The following is a 23,126-nucleotide window of genomic DNA, read 5'->3' as shown; positions in this document are numbered from 1 at the left end:
TATCCTCTTCTTAGAGGCTGAGGGTCCCTACTAACACAACCAGAAGTTTGCATCCTTATCCCCGCGTCCGTCCATCTGCCACACTGGTCTTCTTGTCTGGCCCTCTTGTCTGGCCCTCTTGTCTGGCCCTCTTGTCTGGCCCTCTCGTTTGGCCCTCTCGTCTGGCCCTCTTGTCTGGCCCTCTCGTCTGGGCCTCTTGTCTGGGCCTCTTGTCTGGCCCTCTTGTCTGGCCCTCTCGTCTGGCCCTCTTGTCTGGCCCTTTTGTCTGGCCCTCTTGTCTGGCCCTCTTGTCTGGCCCTCTCGTCTGGCCCTCTTGTCTGGCCCTCTCGTCTGGCCCTCTCGTCTGGCCCTCTTGTCTGGTCCTCTCGTCTGGCCCTCTCGTCTGGCCCTCTTGTCTGGCCCTCTCGTCTGGCCCTCTTGTCTGGCCCTCTCGTCTGGCCCTCTCGTCTGGCCCTCTCGTCGTGCCCTCTCGTCTGTCATCGTGGTGACGTCACTACATCCACCTTCACAAGTTCTTTTCAACAAAACTCTTAATCTGAGCTTGCAAGTTCTTGAGTGTCGGCGTGTCAGCTCCGTAACTCCACTTGTGAGGGTTTATTGAAGTGACCGCGGGGTTACGGAAGCGCTTTGGCAGGTGACCAGCTCTTTTTATCATCATACTCTCGGTGCTCTCTCTTTGCACGCCCACACCCACACCACACCGCCTGATTCAACAGCCATCACTTCAGTAATCTTGCTCGTAAGCTCTTTTCTTTCAAGTGTTTTCCCGCGCATGTTACAACGCCCACGCTCGATAAGTTGACCCCTTTGTGGCCTATTGCCCCCACGCCCGTACAGACCCTGCCTCTAACACCCCCACGCCCACGCCTACACCCACGCCCACAACGGTGACCTTTCCATGCAGCTCTCACTCCTCCCTGACATACTGCACGCCGGCGCTGGGCAGCTCCACGTGGGTTTGTTTACCTGTGAAGCTCCCCACGTGGGTTTGTTTACCTGTGAAGCGCCACGTGGGTTTGTTTACCTGTGAAGCTCCCCACGTGGGTTTGTTTACCTGTGAAGCTCCCCACGTGGGTTTGTTTACCTGTGAAGCTCCCCACGTGGGTTTGTTTACCTGTGAAGCTCCCCACGTGGGTTTGTTTACCTGTGACGCTCCCCACGTGGGTTTGTTTACCTGTGAAGCTCCCCACGTGGGTTTGTTTACCTGTGAAGCTCCCCACGTGTGTTTGTTTACCTGTGAAGCTCCCCACGTGGGTTTGTTTACCTGTGAAGCTCCCCACGTGGGTTTGTTTACCTGTGAAGCTCCACGTGGCTTTGTTTATCTGTGAAGCTCCCCACGTGGGTTTGTTTACCTGTGAAGCTCCCCACGTGGGTTTGTTTACCTGTGACGCTCCCCACGTGGGTTTGTTTACCTGTGAAGCTCCCCACGTGGGTTTGTTTACCTATGAAGCTCCCCACGTGTGTTTGTTTACCTGTGAAGCTCCCCACGTGGGTTTGTTTACCTGTGAAACTCCCCACGTGGGGTTTACCTGTGAAGCTCCCCACGTGGGGTTTGTTTACCTGTGAAGCGCCACGTGGGTTTGTTTACCTGTGAAGCTCCCCACGTGGGTTTGTTTACCTGTGAAGCTCCCCACGTGGGTTTGTTTACCTGTGACGCTCCCCACGTGGGTTTGTTTACCTGTGAAGCTCCCCACGTGGGTTTGTTTACCTGTGACGCTCCCCACGTGGGTTTGTTTACCTGTGAGCTCCACGTGGCTTTGTTTATCTGTGAAGCTCCCCACGTGGGTTTGTTTACCTGTGAAGCTCCACGTGGGTTTGTTTACCTGTGAAGCTCCCCACGTGGGTTTGTTTACCTGTGAAGCTCCCCACGTGGGTTTGTTTACCTGTGAAGCTCCCCACGTGGGATTCATCATCATCTCCCGTTGCCATCTGTTGAGTTCCTTCACGTTTCCCATTATCATCTGTTGATTATGATACCATTAGACCATCAGCCCGTCCCCCAACGGCATCTGTTGTATTAAAAATGCCCGAACCTAACCTAACCAGAGGACCCCCACGAACAGAAAACGGGACATCACATCAACTTCGCTTCGAGCCTCTGCTTCCCGTTTTTTGTTATCACTTTTTTTTTGAGGGGACGGGCTTTGGGTAACGTATACGTCCAAAAAGCGACGTGCTATTAGGGGGGAAGAGGTCGAGTTCATAGTGTGGGCGTCGCGGTGCGTCCGACTGGAAGCGTTACAGGGACATTTGGACTTAATTAGAATGCCTTTGGAGGCCATTATCAGACGATCGGGATTTCTTATCAGCTGACTCAACTCTCTGGCACAGGTCTTATAGTGGCGGGGGGGGGGGGGGGTATCAGTGTAATATGGACCTAATGGTGTTAGCTACCGTTAATGGGCTTATTTGAAGCCTATTGTCTTATGCAAATAGAATTAATTATGCAATGTGACGTAATTTGTTTCTTGTAAGGATATTATATATTGTTTTAATGGCGTATTCCCTTGTTTAGGCCTAAGGGCGGGAACGGTCTGACGAATTCCAACGATGACGTAAGTAACCACATGATGACGTAATCGGCCATTATGACGTAATCACCCATTATGACGTAATCACCCATTATGACGTAATCGGCCATTATGACGTAATCGGCCATTATGACGTAATCGGCCATTATGACGTAATCGGCCATTATGACGTAATCACCCATTATGACGTAATCACCCATTATGACGTAATCACCCATTATGACGTAATCACCCAGGATAACATTCCCGGGGCACAACTGTGGCTTCATCTCGTGACCTTTTGACCTCGACCTTTTGACCCCGTAAATAGCTTCCCCCCCCCCTTCCCTTCCCCCCCCCCTCCAATCCCCCCCCCCTCCCTCCTCTTCCCCCCAACCATCCTTGACTATGTTCATCCAGTCCTCAGAGGAGAGTTGCGGGCTATTCATGCCCGTACCACCTCTTGGGTGGCTTAATCTTTATCAATCAATCAATGAATCAGAGGAGAGTGACAACGGTTGGAGGAGTGACTATCAGTATAGATCAACTACGTTTATTGAAGTACAGCAAGTAAGATGCATCTCCAAAAAGGGGTAGAACCGCTTAGGCTACATCTAACCCCCTCCTTAAGATGTGGATGGAGGTGGCTTGCACAACTTCAGCTTTCAGTACATCTAACACATCTCTAACCCTGTCCATGGAGGATAGAAGAAAATGTATATATGCTGGTTAGCATTGTAAATGTCCGGCCACGTCTGTGGTAGAAAAAAAAGGTACATTCCTCTTATTGATCACTCGTCCATGTTACGGGTATTTCCCTTAAGTTACTCAGGCTCATTTTTGTCCTACATTCTCTCAGTTTATAGAGGCTGTCCTTGTCCACTTTCTCTGTGCTCCTCGGGATCTTGTATGTTGTGATCATATCCCCCTTTTGTTGCTTCTATAGTCTAGGGTTGTGAGATGTGGTTCCATTAGCTTATTTCCGTAGTTTAACCCTCTTAGCTCTGGCCTTAGTCTTATTGAAAAACCTCTGTACTTTTTCAATTAAATTTATTGCAGTTTTTATTACTTATAAACGTACAATGTGTATACAAATAGTTTAGCGGCTATCCACATTCATGAATGAAAAGCAGTGAAGTAGTTTAACAAAAAAAAAACGAAATTTTAAGCTTTAAACTTAACTTTAAAACTTTAAATTTTAAACTTAAACTTTAAATTAAAAAAAAAAGGTTTGGTTGCAAAGGGCCACATATTTGACATACCTGATTATCTCTACATCTTTTCAACACCTGCCTCGTTTTGCACAAACGCCAGGTCTATGGTGGGTCCGTCTCCCTTTACCTCTGTCGGTTCTCTAATATTCTGCTGTAAGAAGTTTTTGTCCTCCAAGTCTAGCAGCTTTTCTCTCCATGTCTCATCACCATAACTGGCCGACCCCTCACAGTGTTCAAGAGAGAACTGGATAAGCACCTCCAAAGGATACCTGATCAACCAGGCTGTGACTCATACGTCAGGCTGCGAGCAGCCGCGTCTAACAGCCTGGTTGATCAGTCCAGCAACCAGGAGGCCTGGTCGACGACCGGGCCGCGGGGACACTAAGCCCCGGAAGCACCTCAAGGTAGCCTCAAGGTACCACCTGGGAAGTTCCTTCTATATTCTTACTTTAACCACAGGGTAACACACTTAATAAACAAAGACATGAAGAGGGTAGGCTGGGTAGAGAGGATCTGAGGGGAGGAGAGGGGAAAAAATAAGGGGTAAGGGTAAAGGAGAGAAATAATGGGCTAAGGGTAAAGGGGGGGGGGAATGGTACCTAAGGTTGGGTGGTGACAGTGCTTGGAGGCCAGTAAGTTAGTGTTGACCAGACCACACACTAGAAGGTGAAGGAACGACGACGTTTCGGTCCGTCCTGGACTATTCTTAAAGTCGATTGAGAATGGTCCAGGACGGACCGAAACGTCGTCGTCCCTTCACCTTCTAGTGTGTGGTCTGGTCAACATACTTCAGCCACGTTATTGTGACTCCTCGCCTGCAAGCATGTGTTGTCATCTCATGACTCATTTAAGCATGTGTGGGACACTCACTGACTCCTTACTCATCACACAGGCATCTCCAGCTCTCCTACACTCATTTCCTGCACCTCCTACTCATCAACAGCACTTCATCCTCATTTCTAGCATTCTGCACTCATTTCCTGCACCTCCTACTCATCTACAGCACTTCATCCTCATTTCCAGCATCCTGCACTCATTTCCTGCAACTCATAATCGTCTCCAGCATCCTACATCTCCAGCATCCTGCCTCCCCAGCATCCTGCATCTCCAGCATCCTGCAATTCATCTCCTGCATCCCTGTGACGCGTGTCCATCACTTACATCTCCCTCACCCGCACCTTGGTGCAACATTGCCTACTCTGCAGCCACGAGAGGCGAGTCATATATCTTAGGAGCCTGGGGCCAGCATATTATCATCGTAATACTAACATATATCCATTATCTCCCATGCGACTCCCAGGTGAAGATGAGAGGGTGATGCTGTATCGGGGGTTATATCGTGTGTGCTTATCTAACGGGGTTTACGTATGGGTATTACGTATATTAATGGTGACTATGTTGGGGTGTGGGTTGGCTCTTTATGCCCCTCCCAGTCTGTACTGGCCTCGATCCTGTGGTGGTGTAATTCTGACATTCGAAATCGTTTTCGAAGCTGGTCTGTGGTGGTGGCTCTCCGGACTTCTTCTTTCAGAGCATCGCAGTTGTCCACTTCCTCTCGTATTTATTGTGCACCCCATACTCATCCTGTGAGCGGTAGCGCAAAAAGCATTACAGAGGGCACAAAAGGTCTTTTATCAGTCTTGCCTCTTAGTTCTGGGGCTAGTCTAGTGGCATATGTCTGAACTTTTTCCAGCTTCGCCTTGGGCTTGACAAGGTACGGGCTCCACGTTGGGGCTGCATACTCCAGGATTGGTCTTACATATGTGGTGTACAAGATTCTGAACACAGAAGACAGAAAACACACACAGTAGTGGCTGTGTGTGTGTGTACCTACCCTGCCCATCACGCCCACATTGCATTAACGGCCACCCACGCCCACCCACGGCCGCCCACGCTCGAGACGATGGTATCTGGTGGTGTGGATCGCATGGTGATGTCTCAGATTATGAACCGGAACATCTTTAAGTGGGTTTTGTTTTCTTTACCTTCTGCATCTTGGTGTGGGCGGTGACCGTAGCAGGTGTGTTTGTGGGTGTGGGGGAGGCAGGTGTGGGTGTGTGGTGGAGAAGCAGGAGGATAGAAGAGATATGTAGTTCCTGAGGCTAGTGCATTCAACCTACTATCCTCTACCCATTTCAACATCTTAATTGCTCTTACTGGACGGTAGACCGACGGTCTCGCTTCATGCAGGTCGACGTTCAATCCCCGACCGTCCACAAGTGGTTGGGCACCATTCCTTTCCCGCCGTCCCATCTCAAATCCTTATCCTAACCCCTCCGTAGTTCTATATTTAGTCGTAATGGCTTGGCGCTTTCCCCCTGATAGTTTATTCCTCCTTTCACCAGTACTGACAAATCGGGAGCCGCTTGATTTGTGTGGTTATATATTTACTTTGGTATGCCGGCAGGGTATGGGGTAGGGGTATGCTGTTAGGGGAGGGAGGTAAGGGTATGTGGGCAGGGTAGGGGGTATGCTGTTAGGGGAGGGAGGTAGGGGGTATGTGGGCAGGGTAGGGGTCTGTGGGCAGGGTAGGGGTCTGTGGGCAGGGTAGGGGTATGCTGTTAGGGGAGGGAGGTAAGGGTATGTGGGCAGGGTAGGGGGTATGCTGTTAGGGGAGGGAGGTAGGGGGTATGTGGGCAGGGTAGGGGTCTGTGGGCAGGGTAGGGGTCTGTGGGCAGGGTAGGGGTATGCTGTTAGGGGAGGGAGGTAAGGGTATGTGGGCAGGGTAGGGGGTATGCTGTTAGGGGAGGGAGGTAGGGGGTATGTGGGCAGGGTAGGGGTCTGTGGGCAGGGTAGGGGGTCTGTGGGCAGGGTAGGGGTATGCTGTTAGGGGAGGGAGGTAGGGGGTATGTGGGCAGGGTAGGGGGTATGCTGTTAGGGGAGGGAGGTAAGGGTATGTGGGCAGGGTAGGGGTCTGTGGGCAGGGTAGGGGTCTGTGGGCAGGGTAGGGGTATGCTAGTTAGGGGAGGGAGGTAGGGAGTATGTGGGGAGAAGAATGCTGGAGAATATTGGAAAATATTCTTAGAGCATTTCGGCCCCATCCAACTGACGTTGGGGGGGCGGGGGGGTGCTTGTCAGAGTGTGTACGTGAGTGTGTGAGTGTACACACTCATGTATGCAGCCTTGTGCACACACAACCCACTCACGCGCGCGGGTCCTTGACAAAAAATACTAAACTCAACATATACCACCCCCCCCTTCCTTCGTCCCCCCCCCCCCCCTTCCTTCGTCCCCCCCCCCTTCCTTCGTCCCCCCCCCCCCCTTCCTTCGTCCCCCCCCCCCTTCCTTCGTCCCCCCCCCTTCCTTCGTCCCCCCCCCTCCTCTCTCTCTCTCTCTCTCTCTCTCTCTCTCTCTCTGTCTCTCTCTCTCTCTGTCTCTCTCTCTCTCTGTCCTCTCTCTCTCTCTCTCTCTCTCTCTCTCTCTCTCTCTCTCTCTCTCTCTCTCTCTCTCTCTCTCTCTCTCTCTGTCTCTCTCTCTCTCTCTCTCTCTCTCTCTCTCTCTGTCTCTCTCTCTCTCTGTCTCTCTCTCTCTCTCTCTCTCTCTGTCTCTCTCTCTCTCTCACTGTCTGTCTCTCTCTCTCTCTGTCTCTCTCTCTCTCTCTCTGTCTCTCTCTCTCTGTCTCTCTCTCTCTCTCTGTCTCTCTCTCTCTCTCTGTCTCTCTCTCTCTGTCTCTCTCTCTCTCTGTCTCTCTCTCTCTCTGTCTCTCTCTCTCTCTCTCTCTCTCTCTCTCTCTCTCTCTCTCTCTCTCTCTCTCTCTCTAATATATATATGACAATGTCAGACCACGGAGGAAAATGAAACAGGAAACAGGAATTTTCCTTAATTTCCTCCGTGGTCTGACATTGTCACATTCTTAATCACGTGTTTATTTTCGTGATATACACACACACACACACACACACACACACACACACACACACACACACACACATATATATATATATATATATATATATATATATATATATATATATATATATTATATATATATATATATATAATATATATATATATATATATATATATATATATATATATATTATATATATTATATATATATATATATATATTATATATATATATTATATATATAATATATGTTTACGCCTAAAGGATTGGAACCCGGACAGCTAGCTAGGGGCTCCATGCCCCTTTACAGGTCCATTACTGTTACCGCTTGGCCACACTGACTGTACAAAAGAACTGAAAATCATCCGACGCTTAACCCAATTCACGACAGCACTCGGTGACCATTTTGGCTCACAGATATTTCATCAAATCACTCCATCATGCTGGGGTCCACGTGGGTATCTTTCATGCTTCAGACTTGAATGGTCCCCTAAGCTAACACCATCGGAAGACTCTCCACCCCTGGTCACCCAGGAGCTGTTGGGGGATTAATGGGTTAAGGGACAGACGACTTCTTTTTGTACAGTCAGCGTGGTCTCGTGGTAATACATGCACGTCCGGTGTTCGATTGCTGATGACCTATAGATGTTGGGCTCTGTTCCTGTTGATTTAGATTTAGCTACTCAGAACGAAATGTCCATGTAGCACGGGCTATGGTGAGCCGTAAGGCTCTATTCCTTGTCTCCGTCTTCATATCCCAGCGCCTATCTTGTCCTCACAGATTGATAAAGATTAAGCCACCCAAGAGGTGGCACGGGCATGAATAGCCCGTAATTGTCCTCACATTGTCTTCAAGTGTTATATAATCTTAGTTTAGTGTAGGGGGGGAGGGGAAGGGGGGGGGGGGGCGTGACATGTGTGGCGCATCTGTTCCGTAAATACTCTTAACTCCTCCAAGGTCTCTTGTCCGGGCGTGACTTTGAGCCTTATAGCTTGCAGGTGGCGCCATCACAGCCCTTCAGGAGAGTCGTCTGGTGACCTAGTGAGGCTTTGTGAGAGAGAGAGATGCTCCTGGAGCATTCAAAGGCACGCATCAGAGCGGCTTGAATGGTTTGGTGAGGCGCTGATCAAGTGGGGGTGAATGGTGTGTGTGTGTGTGTGTGTGTGTGTGTGTGTGTGTGTGTGTGTGTGTGTGTGTGTGTGTGTGTATGTGTGTGTGTGTGTGTGTACTTACCTAGTTGTGCTTGCGGGGGTTGAGCTCTGGCTCTTTGGTCCCGCCTCTCAACTGGCAATCAACTGGTGTACAGGTTCCTGAGCCTACTGGGTCTCTCTCTCTCTCTCTCTCTCTCTCTCTCCTCTCTCTCTCTCTCTCTCTCTCTCTCTCTCTCTCTCTCTCTCTCTCTCTCTCTCTCTCTCTCTCTCTCTTTCTCTCTTCGTCTCTCTCTCTCTCTCTCTCTCTCTCTCTCTCTCTCTCTCTCTCTCTCTCTCTCTCTCTTCTCTCTCTCTCTCTCTCTCTCTCTCTCCTCTCTCTCTCTCTCTCTCTCTCTCTCTCTCTCTATATATATATATATATATATATATATATATATATATATCGGGAGACATCGCATTAGACGAGTTGGAAAGGCGGGGCCCAGGAGCTGGACACTGCAATCTGGGGGTGAGAGAGCGCGAGGGTAAATCACGGCTCTGGTTACTATAGATAAATAAACCAGTGTTGGTAGCTTGTTAGGGCTCTGGGGAACAACCCAGGCCTGGCTCCTCTCTCTCTCTCTCTCTCTTTGTATGTATGTCTGGCTGTCTGTCTCAAGCTGTATCTCACTGTCTGACTCTCGCTGTCTGTCAGTCTGCACCTCTACAATTGATAGGGTGAACAACCCAGCGGGCTTTCATCCTATTGTACAATGTTGCACACTGTTTATACTCACTGTCTCTCGTCACTCGTCTTGGGAGGGAGGGAGAGAGAGAGAGAGAGAGAGAGAGAGAGAGAGAGAGAGAGAGAGAGAGAGAGAGAGAGAGAGAGAGAGAGAGAGAGAGAGAGAGAGAGAGAGAGAGACTGAGACTGCCATATATGTCTTAATCAAATTAAGACATTAGACGAAATGTCTTCTTAGGTCGCGTATGGTCACCAGCGCCTCAGGGAAGAGAAAATTATGCTTCATTTTATGACGTGTGGTTTGTGTGTGGGTGTGGCCAGACCTGACGAGACGTGTGGGGCTCCTCCTTGCTCATCCCTCACTGCTCAGGGCCACCGCCCAGCTGCAGCAAGGAACGGAAAGGGATTCCGGATGGATTCGAAGACCCTTGGACGAGGCTACTGGAGATTCCTAGCGAGCCATCCACCCACCTTAATGCTCTTCCCTATCCGTGACTTCGGGGAAATGATGATTGGTTGCTGAAGATTAAGCCACCTAAAAGGTGGCACGGGCATGAATAGCCCGTAAGTGGTGGCCCTTCTGAGCCATTACCAGTATCAATAGATGATACTGGGGATCTGTGGAGGTGCGACTGCACCCTGCGTGACGGGAGATGTCTCCCGTGGAGGAAATGATGTCTTGTTCGATATACCCCGCCTATGATGGTCTTTGTTTTAGCTGTCGCGGTGTAGCTTAACTATTCTGAATTTCGAAATCTTTGTTGACCAGACCACACACTAGAAGGTGATGGGACGACGACGTTTCGGTCCGTCCTGGGCCATTCTTACAATCGACTTGGAAATGGTCCAGGACGGACCGACACGTCGTCGTCGTCCCTTCACCTTCTAGTGTGTGGTGTGGTCAACATACTTCAGCCACGTTATTGTGACTCTTCAAAATCTTTGAACGGAATCTTGGCCTTAAAGTTTTCAATGGAGGTGCTTAAGACGTCTGCCTGTCGACCACAATCATTTTCTATGGTTAAATGTTCAATAAATCACTGAACTATATGTTTAACACATCTCTCACCCTGTCCATGGAGGACAGAAGATACTGTATCTATTCTGGTTAGCATTGTAAATGTCTGGCTACATCTGTGGTACAAAAAAGTGCATTCCACTTATTGATCACAAGTACAGGTTACGAGCATTTCCTTATATTCGGCTCATTTGCGTTTCCAGCTTCCACCTGTGTCCCCCCTCAGTATCTTGTATGTCGTGATCATATCTCCTGTGTTTCTTCTGTCCCCCCAAGGTTGTGAGGTCTACTTCCTTCAGCCAATCCTCATAGCTTAATTGTCTTAGCTCTGACGCTAATCTAGTTGCTAACCTCTGCATTTTTGCAATTTTTTTTAGGCTTCACAAAGTGTGGATTCCAGGCCGGTGCTGCGTATTCCAGTATTGATTCAGAAAACCTGTGTAAATTGCCGTGAGAATATCCTGATTGAGGTTTCTAACCTAAATCAGGTGATTTAGGTTAGATTTGGGATTTAAATCAGAGGCAGGTGTTTCTAACCTAACACCTGTTCCCTTAATCGTACGTCCTAACCCTACACCTGTCCTCTAATCCTACACCTGTCCTCTAACCCTACACCTGTCCCCTAACCCTACACCTGTCCCCTAACCCTACACCTGTCTCCTAACCCTACACCTGTCTCCTAACCCTACACCTGTCCCCTAACCCTACACCTGTCCTCTAATCCTACACCTGTCCCCTAACCCTACACCTGTCTCCTAACCCTACACCTGTCCCCTAACCCTACACCTGTCCCCTAACCCTACACCTGTCCCCTAACCCTACACCTGTCTCCTAACCCTACACCTGTCCCCTAACCCTACACCTGTCCCCTAACCCTACACCTGTCCCCTAACCCTACACCTGTCCCCTAACCCTACACCTGTCCCCTAACCCTACACCTATCTCCTAACCCTACACCTGTCTCCTAACCCTACACCTGTCCCCTAACCCTACACCTGTCCCGTGAGCCTACACCTGTCTCCTAACCCTACACCTGTCCCCTAACCCTACACCTGTCCCGTGAGCCTACACCTGTCTCCTAACCCTACACCTGTCCCCTAACCCTACACCTGTCTCCTAACCCTACACCTGTCCCCTAACCCTACACTTGTTCCCCTAACCCTACACCTGTTCCCCTAACACTACACCTGTCTCCTAACCCTACACCTGTCCCCTAACCCTTCACCCGTCCCCCTAACCCTACACCTGTCTCCTAACCCTACACCTGTCCCCTAACCCTACACCTGTCCCCTAACCCTACACCTGTCCCCTAACCCTACACCTGTCCCCTAACCCTACACCTGTCCCCTAACCCTACACCTATCCCCTAACCCTACACCTGTCCCCTAACCCTACACCTGTCCCCTAACCCTACACCTGTCCCCTAACCCTACGGGCAGATGTGTGCAGTCTTGTGGTCACAGATAATCATTGTTTTTGTGGATTAAGATTCGCTACCTAGAACAAAAAGTTCCAAGTAGCACGGGCTATGGTGAGCCCGGAGTGGACTGTTCACACACGGGTAATCTTAGCGATGCCCCAGTAAGGTTTGCGTGCGCTTGTTAAGACGCCGTAAATTTGAACATAGTTAAGTTAAGATTATTTAGTCTTGCTGCTCCAACCGGCGAAAAAAAATACTCCAGTTAAGGATTTACGATTCACTTTATTGCAATGTATTTACTACCATCGCGAAATCTTTCAATTTTTCGAACCCGTTGAACGGGTTCGAATCCTTCAGGGGGTCAAGAGATTTCGAATGTGTGTGTATTACATTCGAAATCTCTTGACCCCTTGAGGGATTCGAACCCCGGTCAATGAGGGGTCTCGATGCACTCCAGTGCTGTAACCACTGAGCCATCGACTGTCAAAAGTGCTGGGAAGTTTCAGAGAGACCACACACAGCCACCCAAAACCCTGCAACACTCGTGGCATTATTGGGGGGATGGCGCAGATATTTCACCAAATCCCTCGCAACATACTGGGGGCGGTGTGGGGGGGGCGGGGGAGGGGGGCTGCATGAGCATCAACTTGGCATCAAGCTTGAGTGGTTCCCCAATCACTGTGGATTGTGTGATTGGGGATTGTGTGGTGTGGGTGGATTGACCACCCAGAGGGTGTGTGTGTGGATTGACAGGTTGGTGTCAAGAAAGGGAGGATGTGAGTAGGGGGGGAGGGAGGATGTGAGTAAGGGGGGAGGGAGGGTGTGAGTAAGGGGGGGGGAGGGGAAGGGGGGGAGATATACCGGTGAGTAACTCCAGGGGTGAGTCAGGATCTAATCCCTCCCCCTTATCACATCAGTGTGTCGACAGGGGTGGGGGTGGACTAGCCTGGGGGGAAGGGGGGGTGTAAGTGGGGGTGTTGTGGGTGTAGCAGCGTGAGTGGGGCCACACACCCCCCTCCCCTCCCCCCCTTCCACACCTTGACGGCTCAGGTGATTGATTGATTACCTGTGTGGGGACCACCTTGCTGGCCAGCCACAGGTGGTGTTGGGGTGCGACCCCTCCCCCCTCCCCCCCCTACCACCATCACCACCATCATCACCACCCTTGGTGTATGCAGCACCGGCCTGGAATCCACACCTTGTGAAGCATAAAACCCAAATTGCAAAAGTGCAGAGGTTTGCAACATAATGCCAGAGCTAAGAGGGGCTAGACTATTAGGATAGGTTAAGGGGGAACTATATAGACTTCACAAACCCTGAAGAAGATAAAAATAGGGGACATGATCCCAACATGCAAGATACTATGGGCAGGCATTCACAAGGTGGGATAAGGACAACCTAAAAGTCAGAGAAGGTGGGTTGAGAGGAAGATTAAGAAGGTGGGTTGACACAGGAAGATTAAGCCACCCAAGAAAGACGTGGCACGGGCATGAATAGCCCGTAAGACTGACAGAAGAGATGTGGCAGCACTTACTATCAGCGCCACACTGTCTGGTAGGGAAGTCCTTTTACTCACAGGTGTGTGTGTGTGTGTGTGGCGTGAGTGAGTGAGGAGGGGGGTGTGGCGTGCGTGAAAGGGGAGGGGTGTGGCTAGAGAAGGGAATGGGTGGGGGGGGGGGGGTGTGACAGGACAGCACACACCTGGCTTCATGTGTGGAACAGTGTTGTCCTGTGGCCTGTATGGACCACCAGTGCCGCAGTGCCAAGTGATGGTGAATGAACTTGACACTCATATTGTAAACAGGCATCGTAGCTGAGTAGCACTCGTGATTGTACGGTGAAGAGGGGGTTCCATAGTGCCTGAGTAAGAGCAGTGAATATGATGGCACTCATGGGGGGTGTTGTATGGGAGGAAGGAGTGCCATGTAGCCAGGTGCCATATTGTGTAATGACTGTGAAAGTAAACACTATTGCCAAACTGTTTCCGTGTAGAATAATTAAGTGATCAGTTGTTAGGGCGAGTGTGTGTGTCAGTGTGTAGGATAGTGTAGCGAGTGTATCTCAGTGTATTGAGTGTATCTGGGTGTAAATAAGGCAGTGTAGCAACGCTACACTCTCAGGGTATGAATACAGTAGCTTTGTATTTTGTTCTAGTGCTTGCATGTGTATTGGATTGTGTTGTGCATAATATATATATATATACACACACCTGGCTCTTGGAACCACTGGGTGTATACTCACATAATGCGGTACCGGGGCGTCTGCTCTTGGGCCCCGCCTTTTCAGCTGTAGTGAACTGCAACAGAATCCGACTTAGTCATGTTTTAATCAATGTATTCATTGCTCATTGACTAAATTTGTAACTGGCTGTACTGTGTGTGTGTGTGTGTGTGTGTGTGTGTGTGTGTGTGTGTGTGTGTGTGTGTGTGTGTGTGTGTGTGTGTGTGTGTGTGTGTGTGTGTGTGGAGATAATGAGATATGCGACATATTGCACACAGGTCCTAGCATATATATGTGTGTACTCTGAACATTTAATGGTCTATAAAAACTGCACTAGCTTCGTGGCCCCCGCCCTCTGTCGAGTGCATAGCGTACACATACACTCACCCGGGTGCTTGGCGAGTGTAAGTGTGAGTGAAAAGACACACTCACACACTAAAATGTGTTGTTCCTGTCACCTGCTTAGAGCTATATGGGTAAGTAGAGTTCACTCTATATACACACTCTCTTTGGCTCCCCTCTTCCACGTCCAGTGAGTGGAAGTACTCAAGGAGAGAGTGGAAACCGTTAACTATATTGCGTTTGGTAACGGCTGTGTCTCTAATTAATTATTGAGGCTATTCCATTTACGATATGCTGGTCTACCAGCATACTATCTACCAGTATAAATCTACCAGTAGAGGGGGTGTATGGGGGTGGGGGGATTGGGAAATGAGGGGATCTAATGACTATGTTGTTTTTTGGGTGATTAGATGCGTTAGGTGATTAACCTGCTCATTCCGTAACTCTGCTAGCCTCATACAGGGGTATATCCTGCCTTGTATGTTGTGTATACGTGTGTCCAACATACAGTCTTTGTATGCTGGACCGTATGTTGTCCCCTATGCTGGCTTGTATGTTGATCTGCTTGTGTTTCAAGGAGTTTGTATGAGCAAGCATTAGCTCCTGGGCTCCGCTTTTCCAGCGGCCAGTCATCCAGTGTGGTGACCTATCATCCCTCCCCCCCAGACCCCCCCTAATAGGTCCATGTGGTTGCTGTCTGCCTGACAGGCTGCCAGTATGTTGGGGCTGACAGTACTCGCGTATCGAGGAGAATACCCCACTATAGGCGACAGTAGGCATTAATATATATATTGGCATATTTGACTACTGCGCAGGATAAGAAACTTTCGGGGAATACGTACCCAGCTGCCCTTATGGGTACCCCAGGTGCCCTTATGGGTACCCCAGGTGCCCTTATGGGTACCCCAGGTGCCCTTATGGGTACCCAGGTGCCCTTATGGGTACCCAGATGCCCTTATGGGTACCCCAGGTGCCCTTATGGGTACCCCAGGTGCCCTTATGGGTACCCCAGGTGCCCTTATGGGTACCCAGGTGCCCTTATGGGTACCCAGGTGCCCTTATGGGTACCCAGGTGCCCTTATGTGTACCCAGGTGCCCTTATGGGTACCCAGGTGCCCTTATGGGTACCCAGGTGCCCTTATGTGTACCCCAGGTGCCCTTATGTGTACCCAGGTGTCCTTATGGGTACCCCAGGTGCCCTTATGGGTACCCAGGTGCCCTCATGTGTACCCCAGGTGCCCTTATGTGTACCCCAGGTGCCCTTATGTGTACCCAGGTGCCCTTATGGGTACCCCAGGTGCCCTCATGGGTACCCAGGTGCCCTTATGGGTACCCCAGGTGCCCTTATGTGTACCCAGGTGCCCTTATGGTACCCCAGGTGCCCTTATGGGTACCCAAGTGCCCTTATGGGTACCCAGGTGCCCTTATGGGTACCCAGGTGCCCGTATGTGTACCCCAGGTGCCCTTATGGGTACCCCAGGTGCCCTTATGGGTACCCAAGTGCCCTTATGGGTACCCAGGTGCCCTCATGTGTACCCCAGGTGCCCTTATGTGTACCCCAGGTGCCCTTATGTGTACCCAGGTGCCCTTATGGGTACCCCAGGTGCCCTCATGGGTACCCAGGTGCCCTTATGGGTACCCCAGGTGCCCTTATGTGTACCCAGGTGCCCTTATGGGTACCCCAGATGCCCTTATGGGTACCCCAGGTGCCCTTATGTGTACCCAGGTGCCCTTATGGGTACCCCAGGTGCCCTTATGGGTACCCAAGTGCCCTTATGGGTACCCAGGTGCCCTTATGTGTACCCAGGTGCCCTCACGGGTACCCCAGGTGCCCTTATGTGTACCCAAGTGCCCTTATGGGTACCCAGGTGCCCTTATGGGTACCCAGGTGCCCGTATGTGTACCCCAGGTGCCCTTATGGGTACCCCAGGTGCCCTTATGTGTACCCAGGTGCCCTCATGGGTACTCAGATGCCCTCATGCGTACCCAGATGCCCTCATGGGTACCCCAGGTGCCCTCATGGGTACCCAGGTGCCCTCATGGGTACCCCAGGTGCCCTCATGGGTACCCAGATGCCCTCATGGGTACCCCAGGTGCCCTCATGGGTACCCAGATGCCCTCATGGGTACCCCAGATGCCCTCATGGGTACCCAGATGCCCTCATGGGTACCCCAGGTGCCCTCATGGGTACCCCAGGTGCCCTCATGGGTACCCAGATGCCCTCATGGGTACCCCAGATGCCCTCATGGGTACCCCAGGTGCCCTCATGGGTACCCCAGGTGCCCTCATGGGTACCCAGATGCCCTCATGGGTACCCCAGGTGCCCTCATGGGTACCCAGATGCCCTCATGCGTACCCAGGTGCATGCGTTTGAGGGGACAGGTGGGTGGGGGGGGTTAGGGGATGGAAGGAGATAGTGAATTTATTCCGCGTCATGTGTTCGATTTCCCGCGCGAGGCTTGAGTCCGCCCTCGTATGTAAACACAGTAGGGGGGGGGGGGCTGGGAGGGAGGCGGAGATCACAAGGTGCTGGAACCTGTGTGATCTATACTTACGAAGCCTCTACATCTTTGCTCAGTTAAGGTTATATTTGTTTATGAACAGGCTTGTCGCGCTTGTTAGCGCATAAAGTGTTTAATAGATTATGCCTCCACGATTGAGGGAAAGATGCACAGACTTCGTAATTGGAGACTTTGTGTGCTTGAAGAATGGTGGATCAGAGCGTCGGTGGGGTCGAGGGGGCCAGATTCACGAAGCAGTTACGCAAGCACTTACGAACCTGTACATCTTTTCTCAATCTTTGGCGGCTTTGTTTACAATTACTCAATAGTTAATGAGCTCCGAAGTACCAGGAGGCTGTTTATAACAATAACAACAGTTGAATAGCAAGTTTTCATGCTTGTAAACTGTTTAATAAATGTAACCAAAGCCGTCAAAGATTGAGGAAAGGTGTACACGTTCGTAAGTGCTTGCGTAACTGCTTCGTGAATCTGGATGGAGGCTCCTGGAGGTATCGCTGGTCCTGGAAACGAGTATAGGCTCTGGAGGCCCGGCTGGAGAGTTGAATCTTGGTTGTTTGAGGGGAACAAACGTTGGGTCGTTGGACACGTGGTCCAATTGGGCTGTTAGTGGAGTTATGGCACCTCTGCAGACCCCATTACTGTGGTGTCGCATGTACACACACACACACACACACACACACACACACACACACACACACACACACAAACAGAGTGGTAGACGGTTGGAACAAGTTAGGTGAGAAGGTGGTGGAGGCCAAGACCGTCAGTAGTTTCAAAGCGTTATATGACAAAGAGTGCTGGGAAGACGCGACACCACGAGCGTAGCTCTCATCCTGTAACTACACTTAGGTAATTACACACACACACACACATGCCCAGATACTCCTACTTAGTAAATATGCATGAACAGCAAAGATATATATATATATATATATATATATATATATATATATATATATATATATATATATATATATAGAGACAGACAGACAGACAGACAGACAGATCGAATATATACCATTACATTCATGTTAGAAATCATACATACAAGATTCCCTCTTAATAGGAAACATAATCTAGGTATACATAGTCCGCAAGAATTTCCTGTATCAGCTGACCCGGCCTCTCCCCCTCTCCCCCTCTCCCCCTCCCCTCTCTCTCACTTTGTAAACATAAGATTGGACCAAGTCTTCCTTTCTCCTTATATATTTTGTCCCGAAGAGCGAGTTTGCTGGGCAAACATCAGGTATAAGGTGTCAACTATCTATCGTATTTCTGCGGGTCAGTTTGGGTCAAATGTAAATAATCTTCGAATTTTCCCTTAAAAGAAATTTCCATTGTAAATTATGCTTCAAAAAGCACTCGAGTATAATATGTAAATATTCCACATATTTTTCAAACTTTTGGATATTTGGAATAAATCTACATTTTACCTTCTGGTTAAATTTCCTTATAACTTTGAAAACTAAATTTCAAGTTTGTATAGAAAGCAAGGTTATTATAAGCTCTATGAAGTTGTTGTTATAAGAAATCCACAAGGGCCGTGATGAGGGTTCGAACCTATACACGGGGGTATTGTTATTATAAGCAATCCCGTAGAGCTACAGAGCACATCAGCTGTTTTATAAATGTCAACAAAGCCGCCATTGTTGGAGCATGAGATGTTATCTTGAGGTTATCTTGGGATGGTTTCGGGGCTTTAGTGTCCCCGCGGCCCGGTCCTCGACCAGGCATCCACCCCCAGGAAGCAGCCCGTGACTGCTGACTATCACCCAGGTACCTATTTTACTGCTAGGTAACCGGGGCATAGGGTGAAAGAAACTCTGCCTATTGTTTCTCGCCGGCGCCTGGGATTGAACCCAGGACCACAGGATCATAAGTCCAGTGTGCTGTCCGCTCGGCCGACCGGCTCCCAAGTAAGTCTGGTAAGTCTTTCATGGCAAGGACGGCGGGGCTCGAAGCCTGGATATAGAGTGAGGCCGCGTTGCAGAGCTCTCAAGAGCTCCGTGTCGCTCTACACGCTCTACAAGTCACCAGCGAGACTACGAGCCCCGCCCACACATGTCTGGCAGGGATGGGGACGAGGTGAATTAATAGACTGAAGGATAGGGGAGTGGTATGAATGTGTTGAAGGAAAGGGAGGATACTCACCTTGTTGTGCTTGTGGGGGTTGAGCTTTGGCTCTTTGGTCCCGCCTCTCAACCCTCAATCTGTGTCTCTGAACTCGGGTCAATTTAGGTACAGCTTGGTTGGTTTGACCTAGGTCCTGTCAGGAGGGTCCTGTGGCACAGTGGTCAGCGCAATTGGTTCACACCCGAAAGGTTCAGAGTTCGATTCCCACGGCAGGATAGAGACGTTTGAGCACGCTTCACTTTACGTTGTAATTTCTCAGAAAAAAACAGTTGGGGGAACTTGACAACCAACCGGCTCCGTGTTCCTGTCGACGCCATTAGATAGATGGAGGCCGTGAGGTAAATTCAGGTAAATGTTATGCATAGATTATTCTACGTCAGGTTGCATCTTTATTTTAGTTCCCCCCTTCTCATTATAATTTCCAGTTTTCTATTCCCGTTTTTTCTCATTGTGTCTTATTTTCTGTAATAAATTGATTTAGTTTCAAAACGCGCACTAAAGTATGCACATATAGTGTAGTATATAAGGATGAGTTGCACCAGCACATAGGTATAAAACCCAGAGAGGTTTGTTAACTCTGCGAGAGCGCCCAGATCAACGGACATATAACATAGCTTCACTAATTAGTGCCCAAAACGGCGACTAACACCGACAGCTGATAGATATATTTCTCCCGGTGGGCGACCCGGGATTTTTTTTCCCGGGACGAGCAATTAGGAAGACAAAGGTTCCTATGATAAGAAATTTGTAGCGGACATTTTAGCCAGTGGTCGTTCTTCCTTTTTTCTGTTTTGAGCGGTTGAGGTCCCGTTGTGGCGACGCTGGGAGGTTATCTTGAGATGATTTCGGGGCTTTAGTGTCCCCGCGGCCCGGTCCTCCACCCCCAAGGACGCAGCCCGTGACAGCTGACTAACACCCAGGTACCGATTTTACTGCTAGGTAACAGGAGCATAGGGTTAAAGAAACTCTGCCCATTGTTTCTCGCCGGCGCCTGGGATCGAACCCAGGACCACAGGATCACGAGTACAGTGTGCTGTCCGCTCGGCCGACCGGCTCCCTAGGAGAGGAGAGACGCAAACAAAAAAAAGTATCATGTTTTAGAGCGCACTGTATAAGTATAGTCTGGGATTTTATTCAAGTTCAAGTTCAAGTATGTTTATTGAGATAAGCAATAAATACATCTCATAGGGATAGAGTAGCTTAGGCTATTTCTACCCCCCCCTCTACTTCAAGTCCCTCAAGGGGCGCACAAATTCAGTGAGTACAAATAGACATATAACAGTACAAAAAAACCCATTTTTTTTTTTTTTTTTTTTTTTTTTTTTTGAGATATATACAAGAGTTGTTACATTCTTGTACAGCCACTAGTACGCGTAGCGTTTCGGGCAAGTCCTTAATCCTATGGTCCCTGGAATACGATCCCCTGCCGCGAAGAATCGTTTTTTCATCCAAGTACACATTTTACTGTTGCGTTAAACAGAGGCTACAGTTAAGGAATTGCGCCCAGTAAATCCTCCCCGGCCAGGATACGAACCCATGACATAGCGCTCGCGGAACGCCAGACGAGTGTCTTACCACTACACCACGGAGACTGTTTTAACATTGCTGGGATTTTATTTGTTGTTTAAGGGCTTCGGGAAGTAATTGGGGTCGTTACTGATGATTGTTAAGGGCAGGCGAAGTTCCTTCCGGCTTTTGGAGTGTTTTAATACAATATTAATAGCCAACATTCCGAGTTTGTGAAATAGGATTTGGGAGCATGTAGAGGGTGTTTGGAAAGGTGGAAATAGAATCCAAATCCATACTTGGATTTGGATTTTGTTATGATCCAGCAAAAGAGAATCGTGTCATTGTATCAACCCGCCTGATGGTGAACAGGTGAGGAGGCTTTTAGTGCTCAGGTGATAAAGCCCTTAAGGCTGAAGTGAGGCTTTTAGGGCTCAGGTGATAAAGCTCTTAGGGCTGAAGTGAAGTCCTTAGGGCTCAGGTGAGGCCCTTAGGGCTGAAGTGAGGCCCTTAGGGCTCAGGTGACAAAGCCCTTAGGGCTCAGGTGAGGCCCTTAGGGCTCAGGTGAGGCCCTTAGGGCTCAGGTGAGGCCCTTAGGGCTCAGGTGAGGCCCTTAGGGCTCAGGTGAGGCCCTTAGGGCTGAAGTGAGGCCCTTAGGGCTCAGGTGAGGCCCTTAGGGCTCAGGTCTTGAAGTAAATAAATATTAAGGAGCACCGTAGGAACACCTGTTGACCCAGACAAGGCGGGGCAGGTGTTGTCGCAACATCCCCCCCCCCCCCGCACCTGTGTACTTATCCCCTCTACTCTTGACACTTGTTAAACACGTGTAGGTGAGTATTTTCTCTCCTCTCTTTCTCCTATTTCTTCTCTTTCTCCTCTTTCCTCTCTTTCAACTCTCTCTTTCAACTCTCTCTTTCTTATTCTCTCTCACTCTCTCTCTCTCTCTCTCTCTCTCTCTCTCTCTCTCTCTCTCTCTCTCTCTCTCTCTCTCTCTCTCTCTCTCTCTCTCTCTCTCTCTCTCTCTCTCTCTCTCTCTCTCTCTCTCTCTCTCTCTCTCTCTCTCTCTCTCTCTCTCCTCCCTTTCCTGATAAAATAAAGGGGAGTGTGCGTGTAGTGAAGACATACATGGCCATGTATTCGTGTACATTATATGCGTGTGCGTGCTTATCCGTGGGGGGTGGGCGTGTGCACATGGCCGGCTAGAAGCCCACGCCGCCCACAGCCGCCCACAGCCGCCCACAGCCTGGATCACCTCTGGTTCTGTCGATATTTGGTTAACATTTGGGAAATGAGTGAAGGTTTGGGAAGGGTGGTGATGGGCAGCTGAAGTATCAGCACCCCCTCCCCTACCCCTTCCCCTTCCCCTGCCATTCCCCTACCCCTGGTTACCCCAAGGTAACTAGGGGAAGATGGGGGGTACTATGGGTATCGCGGACCCCTCCCCCCCCCATTCCACAGGTGAAGGGTAGGCTTTACCCTCATCCCCGCAGGTGAAGGCTGGGTTTACACAAATCCATGTCCTGTTTTCCTTCTTTACGGGTTATTCATGCCCGTGCCACCTATTGGGTAGCATCATCAATCGCTTTCCCCTGATTAGCTCCCTGCTAGTGTAATTACCTCAACAAATACGAACGAGGTTGTAACACTGGATTTGTTTATTTTTTACAATGGTTTATACAGAAGAACTAAGGAAGTGACCTCGTAAATTTTTTTTAAGTGTGTGTGTGTGTGTGTGTACGTGTGTGTGTGTGTGTGTGTGCGTGCGTGTACGTGTGTGTGTGTGTGTGTGTGTGTGTGTGTGTGTGTGTGTGTGTGTGTGTGTGCGTGTGTGTGTGTGTGTGTGTGTGTGTGTGTGTGTGTGTGTGTGTGTGTGTGTGTGTGCGTGTGTGCGTGTGTGCGTGCGTGTGTGTGCGTGTGTGGGGGGAGACATAACCACCTCTCATTGGCCCACCAACTCCAGTCTTACTGATTTAACAAGCCACAAGTTAAAACAAATATTACTAATGACCTTCTCAGCTCGTAAACACACAAAACTCCGCTGATGAACATCTGGTCATTCGTCTTCAAAAGTTAAAACATTAACCAACAAATCATTTAGATTTATGTTGAAAACAGCAATCATGAAAATAATAATAATTTTAATAACCAAATTATAGTTTTTTTTTACTAATATATTGACTGTTGTTTAGCCTTCAGTCTTTCCTGTAGACATTTGGTGAATGTTAAAGCATTTTTATTATTTTTCTACCACAGACGTGGCCGGACATTTACAATGCTAACCAGCATATATACATTTTCTTCTGTCCTCCATCTTGAGGTTATCTTGAGATGATTTCGGGGCTTTAGTGTCCCCGCGGCCCGGTCCTCGACCAGGCCTCCACCCCTAGGAAGCAGCCCGTGACAGCTGACTAACACCCAGGTACCTATTTTACTGCTAGGTAACAGGGGCATAGGGTGAAAGAAACTCTGCCCGTTGTTTCTTGCCGGCGCCTGGGATCGAACCCAGGACCACAGGA

At 49.5% G+C, this 23,126-nt stretch overlaps 1 protein-coding gene across 13 annotated transcripts in view; it reads left to right on the top strand.

The window, feature by feature from the left end:
* Positions 1-23,126, top strand: part of LOC123773018 (cytospin-A) — a 424,140-nt gene that overhangs the window by 140,832 nt on the left and 260,182 nt on the right. For 6 of the 13 annotated variants that reach the window (XM_069315357.1, XM_069315359.1, XM_069315356.1 and 3 more), the window contains exon 1: positions 14,533-14,583. The exons of the other annotated variants lie outside the window; for them this stretch is intronic. In XM_069315357.1, coding sequence (XP_069171458.1) covers positions 14,548-14,583 — 36 coding nt within the window. In that variant the 5' untranslated portion in view covers positions 14,533-14,547. Of the gene's footprint in view, positions 1-14,532; positions 14,584-23,126 lie in introns of those variants that run through there. 13 annotated transcript variants of the gene reach the window in all.

This window comes from Procambarus clarkii, chromosome 81 (genome assembly GCF_040958095.1).
Source record: "Procambarus clarkii isolate CNS0578487 chromosome 81, FALCON_Pclarkii_2.0, whole genome shotgun sequence".
Lineage (NCBI taxonomy): Eukaryota > Metazoa > Arthropoda > Malacostraca > Decapoda > Cambaridae > Procambarus > Procambarus clarkii.
Note: the sequence above shows the minus strand (reverse complement) of the source record. Positions and strands in the feature narration are given on the sequence as shown.